We start from the raw sequence: 13,697 nt of genomic DNA, 5'->3' as shown, positions 1-13,697 counted from the left end.
TTATTTCTGGTAGTGAAATACCCTGTGCAATTCCGTTTGTTTGTAAACTTCACGAATACATACAACTGCCTATTTAATTCATTCTTGTTTAACTCTGATCAGAAGATCAGTTTGTACATAGTCTAGTCCTTAAGATCACTTCTGTAACTTGTTGAGAGATTATAACTGAGAGAAAATTACTGCAAGAATAATCAGAAAGGAATTTAGTTTTAATTCACATTTGTCTGAGAATTATCCATGTGGAAATTTTCTTTTATGGTAGTTTACAGAGGAAACATGATTCCTATCTGTAGCTTCTTTTTCAAGATTGCACAGTCACACCGTATAAATACTCTGCTCCTTATTCTGGGAGGTATCATGAACTTCTGTGCCTTAGAAGATCAGCTTTACCCTCTGTTCTCTGCTTGAATATGTTTTGATTTACTGTTTTTTCTGTCACATAGAGAACTCTGCTCCCCAGGCCATCTGGAAATCCATCCCAACATGTCTGTTCTTTTTCTATCCTATCCAACTCGTCTATTACAGGTGAGTTCCACGTATCTTCTGTTACCTTTATGCTGCCATGAGGTGGACTTGAAAGTGTCTCTTTATACTGCATAAAGAAATAACTTATAAGTTATATAATAAGAGGCAAATATCCTTCCAAAACCACAAAGTCATTTATCAATTGGTTGTGTCACTTCTGCAAGATGACAGAACTGTTGTCCTGGATCATTGTTAAGCAAGTCATGGTTACAGTAGAATTATTTTTCTTCCATTTCCCATCATTGAAAATGGGCAAGAGTGAGGAGGTCTGTACAAGGAGACAATTTGGAATAAATTACTAAGATAAGATTTTTTTTTCCTACAGGATGTAATAATTTGTTTAGATTTTGTAATAAACCTTTCCTAGTACCTGAGATACTGTTTAAATTTCATACAGTATAAGCAATATATTGCCCATTTGTCCTTTCCTGCTGTTACACTACTCGTGATGTCTCAAGATAACAACGCCTCAAGATACTGTCTCATCTCAGCTTGAATCTCTCAAAATCAACACTAGAGCTTAAAAGTTACCCTCATTTAAAATGAGGAAAGCAGCTTCAACTAACAGTTTGCTGTTGTATTTTTGTGATAAGGCACTGGTTAGCTTGCATTACTATTTAAGTCTTGTTTAATTGTCTCCACTATTTGCGTTCATGGAAGTTCAGTGCTGCTTGAAATGTATTTATTTTGCTTCCACTAAACTGTGTTGTGCTCTGCTTTAAAGATGGTAGATCTCATTTGTTTGAGAGGTATTTCATTCTTCACCACAGGGAGAGGTTCATTTCGGCCGATCCAGTCCTCACTGACAAAAGCTGCTGTTTCTCGTCCCATTGTGCCCAAAGTTCTTCCAACACAGGCTACCAACCACCTGTCTAGTAAGTCATTCCTTAAAAAGAATGAAAGTTAGTCTTTCATGGTATGTGTGATGTTATGTTGTTCATTTCTTTTTCCTGTGTAAAAATTGTTAGTGCCTTTTAAAGTTAAAGAAAATGGTCGTGTTAATGATGTCTTACTTGCTGGCTTTGTGGCTGGAGAAAGGATGAAGTCAGTTGTGGGACAGTCCAAACTGGGTTCCTTTGCTGTGTCTGAGCTGCTTGCTAAGAAAGGATTTAGAATTTGTAACTGCAGCTGATGTCTTGTGTGATTTTGTTGTTTGTTTTGTTCTGCTTTTGTTCTGTAAGGCCACTTTCAAACAGGTCAAGATCCCTTTTCAAATAAAATTATAAACACTATATCTACTAACATGGGATTATGAATTCTACAAGAAAGTAAAATGCCAGAGCACCCCAAGCAAATACAGTCTTGCAACAAGAAAGGGATCCCACAATTAGAACTATTGGTGAGGTGAAAGCAGTCACTGCCTTGGTGGCTTACAGCAGGCTTAGACAATTCTGTGTGATGAGAAGACATCTGCCTAGAGAAGCTGTGGTGCCCCATCCACGGAAGTCTTTAAGGTCAGGTTGGATGGGGCTTTGAGCAACCTGATCTAATGGCAGGTGTTCCTGCCAGGACAGGGAACTAGATGGAGGTGAAGGATTGGAACTAGATGATCTTTGAGGTCCCTTCCAACCCAAACTATTCTATGATTCAGGTATCTTGAGTTTTAAAAAAGTTTAAAATCTTGAGGGGAAAAAAAAACAAAACAAAACAAAACACTTTTAAACTTTTAAAAAGTTTAAAATCTTGAGATTTTAAAAGTTCTGTGTGACATTGACCCTGCAACAACGTAAGTTTATATATTGAGGCTGAACTGCTGATAAAGGCAAGATAAAAAAAAATAAATAAAAATAAGACTATGTTGTTTTTAAAGTTTCTCTGTTAAACCATAGGACATTTCTAGGAATTTCATAACCAACAACTTAAATATTTTCATGACAAAAAAAAATGTTACAAATAGTGGGAAGGAGGAGAACTGGGATGTTTCTCTAAACTGTTTTGATGTAGCTGATTGGAGCAGGGCAGAATTACAAATGTTCAGCTAAAAGAAAAGTTGCACTTCGTGAGGAAGAACAATTGAGATAGCTGATTGTATAATAACCATGCTTGCTTCTTGCATGTATTAAGTTTTGACTTGCTGGCCAATATTTTTAAAAATATTTTTTAGAAGAGTCACAACAAAATAATTGTGTGAGTAAAAGACCTGTAATGTGTTTTTTGCTTGTTTGTTTCACAAAAGGTGCTATTGACTTGGCAGCTAAAAGTGCTGGTATAATCCCTGGTAGCCCCGTGCCTGTCCTGGATGCAGATGGTTTGCCAGGTGTATCTCCGTTGTCGCCAGACAGAGTGACCACGGTAGTAACAGGACAGGAGTCAACAGCAGCGCATCAGAACGGAGGCTCCATCACCACAGTGGAGGTCAGTCCCCTGATCATGCCTTTTGAAGGAGCTAAATGTCTTGCTTTTCCGTTGTGTGGAAAGCTGTATTAGTAATGATTCTCCAGTGAGCCTTCGCCTGGGGCTTGCCGTTAAACACATGTATTTAGAGTTTAAGGGATCAAATCATCACTGTGCTGAGCAGATTTCTATCCCATAGAATACCTTTCAACTGTTAGACTGTTGAAGTTGGTCATTCAGAAATCTGGGCTTAAAAAGGAACAGTGGTATATCAAGAGACAGTGACTCAGAAGGGAATCTGGGGGCAAAACATGAACTTTCGGGGCTGCATTTGGAATTGAAACTGACTTCCCATTGCTAGCCTCCTTTACTGAGATCCTGATACACGTTTGTCTCTGTCATTTTCTCAGGCAGTTAACGGACTGTTTTGAACGGTGGGGTATATAGAAAGAGCATGCATAAATAGTGATATGCACCTGTCTCTTACCTCCCCAACTATATTTTCACCATGTCCTATAAAAGTTTCACTCACATGATTCCTGTTGTTGTTTCTAGAGCTCAGGCCCTGGGTGTCGCGTTCCGTTTATAAGCTTACCAACACGGCATGAGCAGGAGGCAGTTGCTGATGGTTTCCAGGTAGAGTATGTGTTGAAAGAAAGCTGTATCAAATAGGTAATGTTTTAAAACACCACTGCTATTACTAGTTAGATGCCTTTGTTCCCCAGTAGTTGTATACCATCATTATTGTTTTGTAGGAATGGAAGTCTACCATCACAGTAAATTTAAAGAAAGAATGTCAGGAAAGCTGTTTAAATTTATGTGGGGGACATTCTCTAAAAAAGCAAAGTAAATCCGACAAGCTCTGACTTGGGCACATGTCTGACTCATGTTCAGCTTGACATCTACCAGGACACCCATGTCCTTTTCTGCAAAGCTGCTTTCCAGCTGGTGGGACCCTGGAATATGTTGGTGCGTGGAAGCGTTCCTTCCCACGTGCAGGACTTCTGTCACTTTCCACAAAACAGCAATAATGGTGTATGATTACTGGGGAACAAGGGCATCTAACTAGTAATGACGATCACGTTTTCAAAACATTACTCACTTTGTACTACATCAGAAAAAAAATCAAACAGTTCTGTTAAGGGGTAGTAGAATCTAGACTCCTTACAAAAGCCCATTGATTTTTGGGAAGTCTGGCTATAAGGAGAAATGAGTTAGTCTTTTAAAATATGTTTACTCTAAGCTACAGGTTGTTTGCCTATACAAAAGCAAATATTATAATTCTTAAGAACTATCATGTAGATTCCTCAAAATCATGTTCATTTTATTATTATGTATGGATGCTTATTTCTGTTACGTAGACTCTATTAAATTCCTCTGAGGTGTTACGGACCCATACTTTTTTCAGATGATTTGGCAGGATATGGGCTGAAGAGTATCAGTTCATACTTAGACATTTTTTATAAGAAGAATATGAATTACCCTTAGAAGTGGATATCCAAAATATGGGATCAATTGCTCTTCTGTAAGTGAGCAGAATACTTTGAAGTATTTTTGGATCCGTGGAAAAAAAATATATATATATTCTGTTTGGTTATTAGTGTTTTTAAAAGTCTGATATTAATCCAATGCTTAGGAGTTAAGGTGCAGTTTTTCAGACATATCCAAGTTCTTCATAAATTCATGAGCAATTATCTCTGTTTCTTGTAACAGGGCACATCAGTTCTTTCTCTCTCGGAACTGTCCAAGACTCCCCTCCAAAATGGCCTTTCCACTCCTCCACTTCCCTCATCAGAGGCTTCCAGTACCCGGCTCTCTCCTCCCAATGTTTCTGCTCTCTTGGATATCTCTCTGCCTGGACCACCTGAAGATGTGCTTTCTCAAGGAGAACCTGCCACTCAAATCAGTGATTCAATCATTGAAATAGCTATCAGCTCTGGGCAATACAGTAAGTCTGTGCTTAGCTGAAGTCTTCCTGTTAACTTAAAAGAAAATCCTTGTCATGGTGCATATCAGCAGAAAATTTGGGAAAGCAGTTTTTTGATTATTTTTTTTTTTAATATATCTGTTGGAAATACGACTGTGGCTGGCCTGTCTTTTCTAATGTATTTGTTTTTTTTTGGTTGGTTGTTTTTTTTTTTTTGAACATAAATTGATGCAGTGTCCTGTAACTTAACCTCATTGACTGAACCAGTGATTCCTGATGTTGGCTTACAGGTGAAGGTGTTTCTCTCTCTCCTGCAAAGCTGAATGGTAGTGACAGCTCCAAAAGTCTTCCGTCCCCATCCAGTAGTCCTCAACAGAACTGGATTGCCTCTCCCAGCCATGATCCCCAGTGGTACCCCAATGACTCCACAGACTCGTCTCTCAGCAGCTTGTTTTGTAAGTGCTGGTACATAGGGAAATGAAAAAGAAGCATAATTAGAACTGATTCCTTTAGAAAATAGTCAAATTAGTAGGACATCTGTGGACTTTTTGCTTTACTACTTGTTAGTATGGCATTGCCTTTGAGTGCATTTTCTTTCTCTTCATAAATCTGTTCCTGCAAAGATCCTGTTGCTAAACTAAAGCAAGAGCCCTTACCTTGCAGTAAATAATGCTTTGGTGGTACTTCGTACTCTGCTTGGAGCCTGACTCATCATCTAAGTTGAGATATTTTGGCTGTTCTGCCAAAATGAAAAGATGCCCTTGGCTCTGCTCTTGGAAATTTGCTGTGTTTGGTGAGCCTAATCTCAGAGATGAGATCATTGAGTTTATTTTTTGGGTTGTTGTTTTGTTTAGTTTTGTTTGCTTCTTTGGTTGGTTTTTGAGCTAACACTTAATGAGGCAAGTGTAATGAGTCTGTACTCTTAGCAATCTGCTGATGGTGTTCATACTGGCAACATGTAAATTTTAGGAGATAGAAGAAATGGGTAGTCATCCTTCATTTGCAGTTTCCTTGTTCTTCTATTTGTCCTCCCATTTGCAAACTTTCAGTGCAGTGACTTACTGATGTTCCTGTTCTTTATAGCAAGTTTCATCTCCCCTGAAAAGGGACGAAAAATGTTGCCAACTCCTGTTGGGACTGCCAGTGGCACCTCCTTACTGGGACCTAGCCTTCTGGATGGAAACTCCCGGGACTCTTTTGTATCACGATCTCTGGCAGACGTAGCAGAGGTATGTCATCGAATTTCATTTGGATGGTTTTGTTTCCTTTTTTAGTGCAGTGTTACTGAATATTACCCATCATACCTTCCCAAGATACTTAAGGCAAAGATATTTTGACATCTGCACTGTAGCTTAACAAAGTTTCAGTCTTAACTGAAAGATGCAAAACGATCTGAGGGTGTACTACACCAGGGCTGGTGCATGAAACTGTTGTGAGCACCTTTGACCCAGGCTCTTTTTGCTGGAGGAGGTTGTATTTGCCTTGTTGGACATATTTTTGTTTTGACAGAGTTTTTATCTTTCTATGTTGTGTGTTCTACTTTGTTCAGCAAGCTGAATGTGAGCCAAGATGTGCTGTGGCGGCAAAGACAGCAATGTTTTGGGCTGTCTTAGCCTAAGTATAGCTAGTAGATTGAAGAAAAACGATCATCTGACTCTACCGAATTGCTGTGAGACCATATCTAGAATATTTTGAACCAGTTCTGAGCCCCTGATACGGGAAAAGACGTAGATAAACTGGATCAAGATAAGCGGAGGGCCATCAGGATCATGAGCGGGCTGAAGCCTCTGTCTGTGAGGAGCGGCTGATGGTACTAGGCTGCTTCAACCTGGAGAAGGCTTCAGGGTGTGGGGGACTCAATAGCTTCCTTCCTGTACTTGTGGGAAGTCATCAAGAAAATGGAGTCAGGGCCTTCACAGTAACAAAGGAACAGTAGCAGGAACAGGCAAAAACTGAACCGAGAGGTTCTGATGACAGAGCCTGGAAAGGAAAACCTCTTCACCTTGAGGGGAAACGGGTGGTGAAGCAGGTTGCCCAGAGAGGTTGTGCAGTCTCCATCTTAAGAACTTTTCAAGACTAGTGGAGGTAAAGCCCGAGGAAGCTGGTCTGTCTTCTTGGTATAAATTCAGACATTCTGCTAACTTGTGAGAAGCTGTTGAGTGGCATGCACACGTTTGTGTGTGTGTTCGTGCAGGGCATGTATGATGATCTGTCTGTGTAGGCTTGAAGTGACCCTGCAGCCTCTGATCTAACAAACTGCCTTCAGAGAAAAATGGGTTCAGCTGCAATTTTAAGCACACCAGAGCAGCTGTAGTGTTTTGTTGTTGTTGTGGCAGATGTGGGTTTGCGTTAGGTGTATTTAGAGTATCCTTTTAAAATAGCTTTAATGATGGGAGAAATTTGAAAGGCATTTTATTAAATGTCCTGCAGAGTCAAGCTTTATTTACAAATGCAGATATTGCATAGAATGCAATGTCTATAAAGTTTTTGCATAACAACTAGTGTACTTTAATGCTGAATTAAGGATATTTAGGTAAGGTCCATTCAGATTTATTTATTTATTTATTTATTTATTTATTTGAGAGGCTTCCATTTAGCCACAGGTAAGAGCTATTCTCTTACTCAGATCAAGTGAGATAAAGTGCTCCCTTCACATGAGGAGGCTGGGAGTGAAGGACGAGAGGTGGCAGGCAAAAATTGAAACACATGAAATTCTATTTCATGTGTTTCTAGGAACTTTTTTATTGTGTGAGTGATAAAACACTGGAACAGGTTGCCCAGAGAGGTTGTGGAGTCTCCATCTGTGGAGATGCTCAGAAACCAACTGGACAACAAGGCAACCTATTCTTGTTGACCTTGATGAGCTGGAGGGTTGGACAAGATGATCACAAACCCCCCCTTACAACTCAAACAACTCTATGAAATTTCCACTGACGTGTAGCACTTTTTTCTCTTCTAGGTGGTGGATTCCCAGCTGGCTTGCATGATGAATGAGAACAGCATAGATTACATATCTCGTTTTAATGACCTTGCCCAGGAACTGTCGATACCTGAGCCAACCCGCAGGGAAATTCTGTTTGATGGAGGAGGTGGTGGGCCCCCCATTGGGGATCTCTCGCAGTGAGTGGTTGATACCAGCAGGCTGGTGTAGACTGTTTAGCTTAATTTGGAGCTTGCAGTGCTGGTTCATGGCAAGGGCCGATTGCAGAGAAGCAGCTGAGGCTCAGTTGTCCCTGTCTTGTGCACTTCTTTCTAAAAGAGAAGCGTTGTCTTCAAGGTCTGAAGAAGTACTTGCAGGTCCTGGAATGTGCAATATACCGGGAACAACAAAACATGGAGTATTATTATAGGAATGGTGCGTCCCCTGCATCGGTGATGTAAGATGGCAAGCTTACAGGACAGTCCTGAACTTGTACTTTGGAACGGCCTAGGCAAGAAGCTCAAGCAGGTATTGCCAGAAGCTCCCCTACATGAGTTGTTTTTGCAAAGTACTCGAAATGCCATGATTTGGAATCCACATTGAAGTTGTGGAGGATGAAGGGTGCGGGTAGGTATGGAAACTGTTTTGCATCTTGACATGTCCTAGTTGGCACTCTTTTTATGAAATCAGTCAAACTGAAGTTTGTTGCACTCTCTTCAAAGACGCTGCAACTCTGTGATGCTTCATTTCTATAGACCATTCTGTTTCTTTGGCTATGGTTTGTTTGACCGTTCCAGCAGGGGCATATACCTGCTTTTTTGTTTTGTAGGAGAGCTCTGCTTCACCCTACTCCCAGATTGTGTGGATCCCTAGGGAGTGTCCTCTATTTTTAAACCCCATCAAATGTCACAATCATCCTTCTGACTGCACTCGTATTTTCCACCTTTGAGATTCTTCACCACATTGCACAGTTCATTCCATGAGCGGGAGAGTGCTCTCCTGCGTTCCCTGAAGAATGGTTGCTTTTCAAGTCAGGAGAAACTGCAAAACAACTTATTGGAATCACTATGAAAGCTTTATCATTAGTAGTCTTGGCTGTGCTGGAAACCTGTATATATTGCCATCTTTCTCAAAAAAAAAACCACCACAATACCTGAGAATTTTCCCAGGAGAGGAAATAGGAAAAAAATATTGTAATCTATAGATACAAATAATATTTTAATGCTAAAGTTGTTGAAATCTGTCTATCTGTCTTGTGTCATGAAGAGGAGGGGTGTCAAGTCCTCGTTTAACCCCTTGGTCCGTCCTTGTTTCCTCCTTGTTCTATGAATTCCAGGTACTCTGTAGTACCTCAGGGCATCGTTTTTCACTATAGTCACTCCCAGGCACTAATGGATCTGGATCCCCCTCTGCTAAATCCCTATGCATTTAATGGTAGTGTTTTAATATCTGAAAGACACAGATCTGATTCCAGTTGTTTGAAAGGAATCTAAAATTACAGCTGGTTTTCCTTCAGTTCTGCCTTTATGACTCAGGAGACTTTTCCTATTTCCTTTCCTACCAGTCCTGAGAGAGAATACCTTTACTGTGCCCCTTTTTTTAAGCACTTGTCTGCTTCTCCATTGAGAGGATGTCCCTTGGCTCTTTTAAGTTGCTCTGAACTTATCCTCCAAGGGCATAGCCCTGTATAAACCTCAACTTTATATTATTAATAAATAATAAAACTCCATCTCTATTATCAGGGGTTCATTTTCCCAACTTGCACTATACTTGGTGGATGGAATTCTGCCTGCCTTTAGATGCTTTTACAAGGCATTTGACTGGGAGTTTCTGCTTGTAACCTTGCTCATGATGCACTGATTGGATTTGCTGTTTTCCCAGTCACTTTACCCTGCTTAGGAAGGTTTTGTTTTACTGCTACATGGTTTGCCTTATGCTCGTTGTCATTTAAAGAAAATGTCACAAGTTTTCTGATGCACCTTTTGTGTGGCCCAGAGCAACTTCACTAATGTCAATCAAGAAGTACTGAGATTTGTATGACATTCCAGGACCCCACGTAAAAGGTTGCTACATTCTCTGATATAGGAACCACAGACCTACGTAAAACAGCATTAGTATGAACAGCTGTTCCCAACTGGGAGTCAGGCTTTTAGTACTAGCAAGAAGACAGTCATGACTAGAAAAACAAAGAGTTTTGTACCTGTGGGCTAACTTTCTATTCTGTCCATGTCACATGGGATGTTAAGTCCTTTGGTCATTATTTCTCTTTCGTTATCCTTACAGAGTGTTGTTTGGTGATGCAGTTATCAGGAAATCATGTTAACCTGGAACATAAAAAGTTGAATGATGTCAGAAGAATGAATGCTGAGGAGTATGTGATTCTGAGCATTCACCCTTGGTGTGGAGAGGATGTCCATTAATCTCGAGAGTCACTCACCCTAAAACTTCCCAGTTTTACATGTTTTGATTCAGTCTTTCTCAGAGTGTCTCCTATCAGTTTTGGCTTCTTACATAAGTAATGCTGGTTATCCTATATGCTGTACCTCCGAATCCTTCAGACTTGCAGGACAGAAGTAGAGGACTCCTCATGTAGCTGTGGCTATGGATTACAGGACATGCAGGAGGGTGTGATGTATTCTAGTATGAAGTACTGTATTATAAACAAAAAATCTGAGCTCATTCTTAAACTTTAAAATACTGAAAGACCAGCTTGATGGTCTCTGATGTATTTAGGTAGCTTGACAAATATTTCTACCCATGACAGCAGTTAAGTGGATGCCACACTAATTTTGACTTTTAGATTGCCTGCAGTAAGTTCCGGTGTTGCTGCACCATATGGCAGAGCATTTCATCAAGGTCTGTGTAGAGTTTCTGCCATCCGATACAGGGAGCTGTCAGGTTGCCCCTTCTCAGCCCATTCAGTGGCCAGAGGGGAATAATAATAATGCAGAATGAATGTCAGCATAGTGGCTGTTCTTACTGATGCCACGAGATCAAAAAATTTTAATATGCTGAACCATTGCAAGTAGACTTGGAACCACCAAGTAATAACAAAGTGGAAATGACAGAAGTCAGTTCAGCATCAACGCTGTGGTTAGAAACGTGTTTAGCATCAGCCTCTTAAAAGTTCTGATTATGAAACAGTTTGACATCTTTTCTTGCACCAAATCCTCTTAGTGTGGTCCTGTCTTTTGAGACTTGAAGCTCCGAAACAGTCCTGCCTTCCATATTTGGTTTCTGATTCCAGAAGTGTAATGTTCTGCAAACTGCATTTTCAGGACAAGGAGGTTTTATCAGGGAAAAACTTGAAAATAACTTAGATCGTTGTGATAACTGAATTGATGCAGAATTTGTTACCCTTACTACATGAAAACTCATTTAAACACACATCTAACTCCACCAGTACGAGATTCTCTGTGGATGTGCTTTACATACTTATTGTTAACAATTTGTGCCTAGGACTGCTAAGGGAAAAATTGGTGGGTGGATGTGTGTATGGACATCTGTTTGTGCATGCGTATACACCCACACACGTAGATTGGGAAAACCCAAAATTTGTTTCAAGTTTAATTTTTTCAGCTTCCCCAGCAGAAGTAAGAGGATTCATGTTTGTAACGTCAGCTTATCCTAAGCAAACATTCAAGCAAGCTACACTGAAATTTGGGCAGTTTTTTTTTTTTTTTTTAAAGTTAAGTGTAACTTCGGTAGCTTAATAGCTGCCTGAGACACTGTAAGGCAGTTGGAGAGGACAAATGGACACTAAGAACCTCCAGTTCTAGTATTATTTGCTCTAAGGCTTTAGTTTCTGCTGGTTTTATTTGTAAACTTCTGAATGGCTTGCCCCATGTTGGTTTAGCAGCTGTGTGTACAATAAGGAAGTTCGGAGTAGTTCAGCAAGGTGAGTGGCAGAAAATTCAGTATTTCTTGTCATAATAGTCTGGGTGAAAAGCAGTACTACATCCTAAGAATTAGATCTACCTGTGTGCACATTAATAGTGGGTTTTCTTCTGGGGGTTGCATCCTGATTAGCCACACAATTCATTTTATCCTTTATCACTAAATCTATTAAGCATAGGAATGATGATTGTTTTTAATATGGCATTGCTAAGCCTTTCCTTGACACCCTTCTTTATGTTTCTAAATTGAATTAAATAGCTTGGATGAAATCTACACTTATAAAAACATCTAATTTACTGACTCCACAGGTCCCAGAGTGGAAATTAAGTTGCATTTTGTTCTTTACACTCAGACTTTGGATGAATTTATGAGAAAAGTACTGCACTTTTTTGTTGATGTTTTTTTTTTTAAAGAAAAAAAAACTTTTCAAACCTTTGAATCTCTTAATTTGACAGCAATTTGTAAATGTTAACTAAGTGAAACCTTGGCAAGCACTACGGCAATAAGTTATCATTAATTATTGAAACATGATAACTGCTTTAGAGCTTATGGTTCTGGCAGCAAAATTTAATGCTGTTTCTTTTAATAATAGTTAAGCCATATCATCTAAGGTTTCTGGCTTGTTTGAGATGTGAATTTGTTTTATAGATTATAAATATACCTATATAGTGTATGTATAAAGCAGAATGCCTGTCCTTACTGATTATTTTTTGTACCATATTGTAAATTATATTATTTATTCTTTACCAATTTTGGAAAAAGGTGTTTTGGTTATTTAATATAATATACAAAAGCTGTTAAACTTCCTCTGTTTAAATTTCCAATTCAACTTGTAAAGCTGTTTTTATTCTTGTGCATAAATACATACTAATACTTGGTCTAACTCATGTCCAGTGTGTTATTTGCAGTTCATATCCTATCAAATCTTCCATTTAATTTCCATGTCCGTAGTAATGACCCCATTAGAATCCTGGGGATAAAAGTGTGTCCATAATGCTGAGTTTTTCAAGGTGAAATTCTGGTTCCAGTGAACTCAATGCCATAATTTCCATCATCTCTCATCCCCAAATTGTCATGATTTTCACTGGGGTGAGAGAAAGTTTTGATTTTGGGGTTGTGTAGTTCTTTTTTATGCCTTCCAGCTGCCGTTCCCCATAGCATCCCCTAACTGTGAACACAATGAGTCAAAGCAGAGGGCTCTCCATCCTGAATCTCCTATGTTTGACAGTGGTCACCAATAACAAGCGGGGAAAAAAAGCAAAAGGAGCTGCCTATCGTCCTGATTTCCCCCTATCCACGCAGCCACACCCCAGCACCTCGTCATGACTGCGGATAAGCAGGAGCTTAGCTGCAATAACAACTTTATGCCATTGTGTTTGTATAATCTCTACAGCAAGAAGTTTCCACCCTGAGGCCAGGCAGGGGAGCAGCCTGCCCAGAGAGGTGTGCGCAGTGTCTGTCTGCAGAGCTCAAGACAAGTGAATGCAGCCCTGAGGAAACGGCCTGATGGCAGAGCTCCCTCAGCCTGCTTGGGGACGATGGTTGGGTTAGCAACCTCCTGCAGTTCCTTTCAACCTGAATTATCCTGAGTTGTGTTACTAATTGATCTGATTCTTTCTTTTGTGCGTGTTTCAGCATTTGGTCTGCACCATCCAAGGGCAGCTTTAGGTAATTGTGCATTGATTAAGCACGGAATTGCTGATCGGTTGAGGGGAGGGATTGTCCCGCTCTGCTCTGTGCTGGTGCGGCCTCACCTCGAGCACTGTGTGCAGTTCTGGGCACCACAGCACAAAAAGGACTTTGAACTGTTGGAGAGCGTCCAGAGGAGGGTGACGAAGACGGTGAAGGGCCTAGAGGGGAAGATGGATGAGGAGCGGCTGAGGGCACTGGGCCTGTTCAGCCTGGAGAAGAGGAGGCTGAGGGGGGACCTCACGGCGACCTACAGCTTCCTCATGAGGGGCAGTGGAGGGGCAGGCGCCGATCTGTTCTCCTTAATCACCAGTGCTAGGACCCGAGGGAATGGTGTCGAGCTGAGGCAGGGAGGTTCAGGCTGGCCATGAGGAAGAGGTTCCTCACCGAGAGGTGGCCGCACCC

At 40.5% G+C, this 13,697-nt stretch overlaps 1 protein-coding gene across 4 annotated transcripts in view; it reads left to right on the top strand.

Annotated features, from left to right (window-relative positions):
* CRAMP1 (cramped chromatin regulator homolog 1) overlaps positions 1-12,486 on the top strand; it is a 43,293-nt gene extending 30,807 nt beyond the window's left edge. For 3 of the 4 annotated variants that reach the window (XM_068699442.1, XM_068699441.1, XM_068699440.1), the window contains exons 14-21: positions 444-525; positions 1,296-1,400; positions 2,702-2,880; positions 3,415-3,495; positions 4,573-4,807; positions 5,077-5,241; positions 5,870-6,015; positions 7,746-12,486. In XM_068699442.1, coding sequence (XP_068555543.1) covers positions 444-525; positions 1,296-1,400; positions 2,702-2,880; positions 3,415-3,495; positions 4,573-4,807; positions 5,077-5,241; positions 5,870-6,015; positions 7,746-7,910 — 1,158 coding nt within the window. In that variant the 3' untranslated portion in view covers positions 7,911-12,486. The remainder of the gene's footprint in view (positions 1-443; positions 526-1,295; positions 1,401-2,701; positions 2,881-3,414; positions 3,496-4,572; positions 4,808-5,076; positions 5,242-5,869; positions 6,016-7,745) is intronic. The other variant, XR_011101661.1, reaches the window with a different exon arrangement.
* The last annotated feature ends 1,211 nt before the right edge of the window (positions 12,487-13,697 follow it).

This window comes from Anas acuta, chromosome 15, assembly GCF_963932015.1.
Source record: "Anas acuta chromosome 15, bAnaAcu1.1, whole genome shotgun sequence".
Classification (NCBI taxonomy): domain Eukaryota; kingdom Metazoa; phylum Chordata; class Aves; order Anseriformes; family Anatidae; genus Anas; species Anas acuta.
Note: the sequence above shows the minus strand (reverse complement) of the source record. Positions and strands in the feature narration are given on the sequence as shown.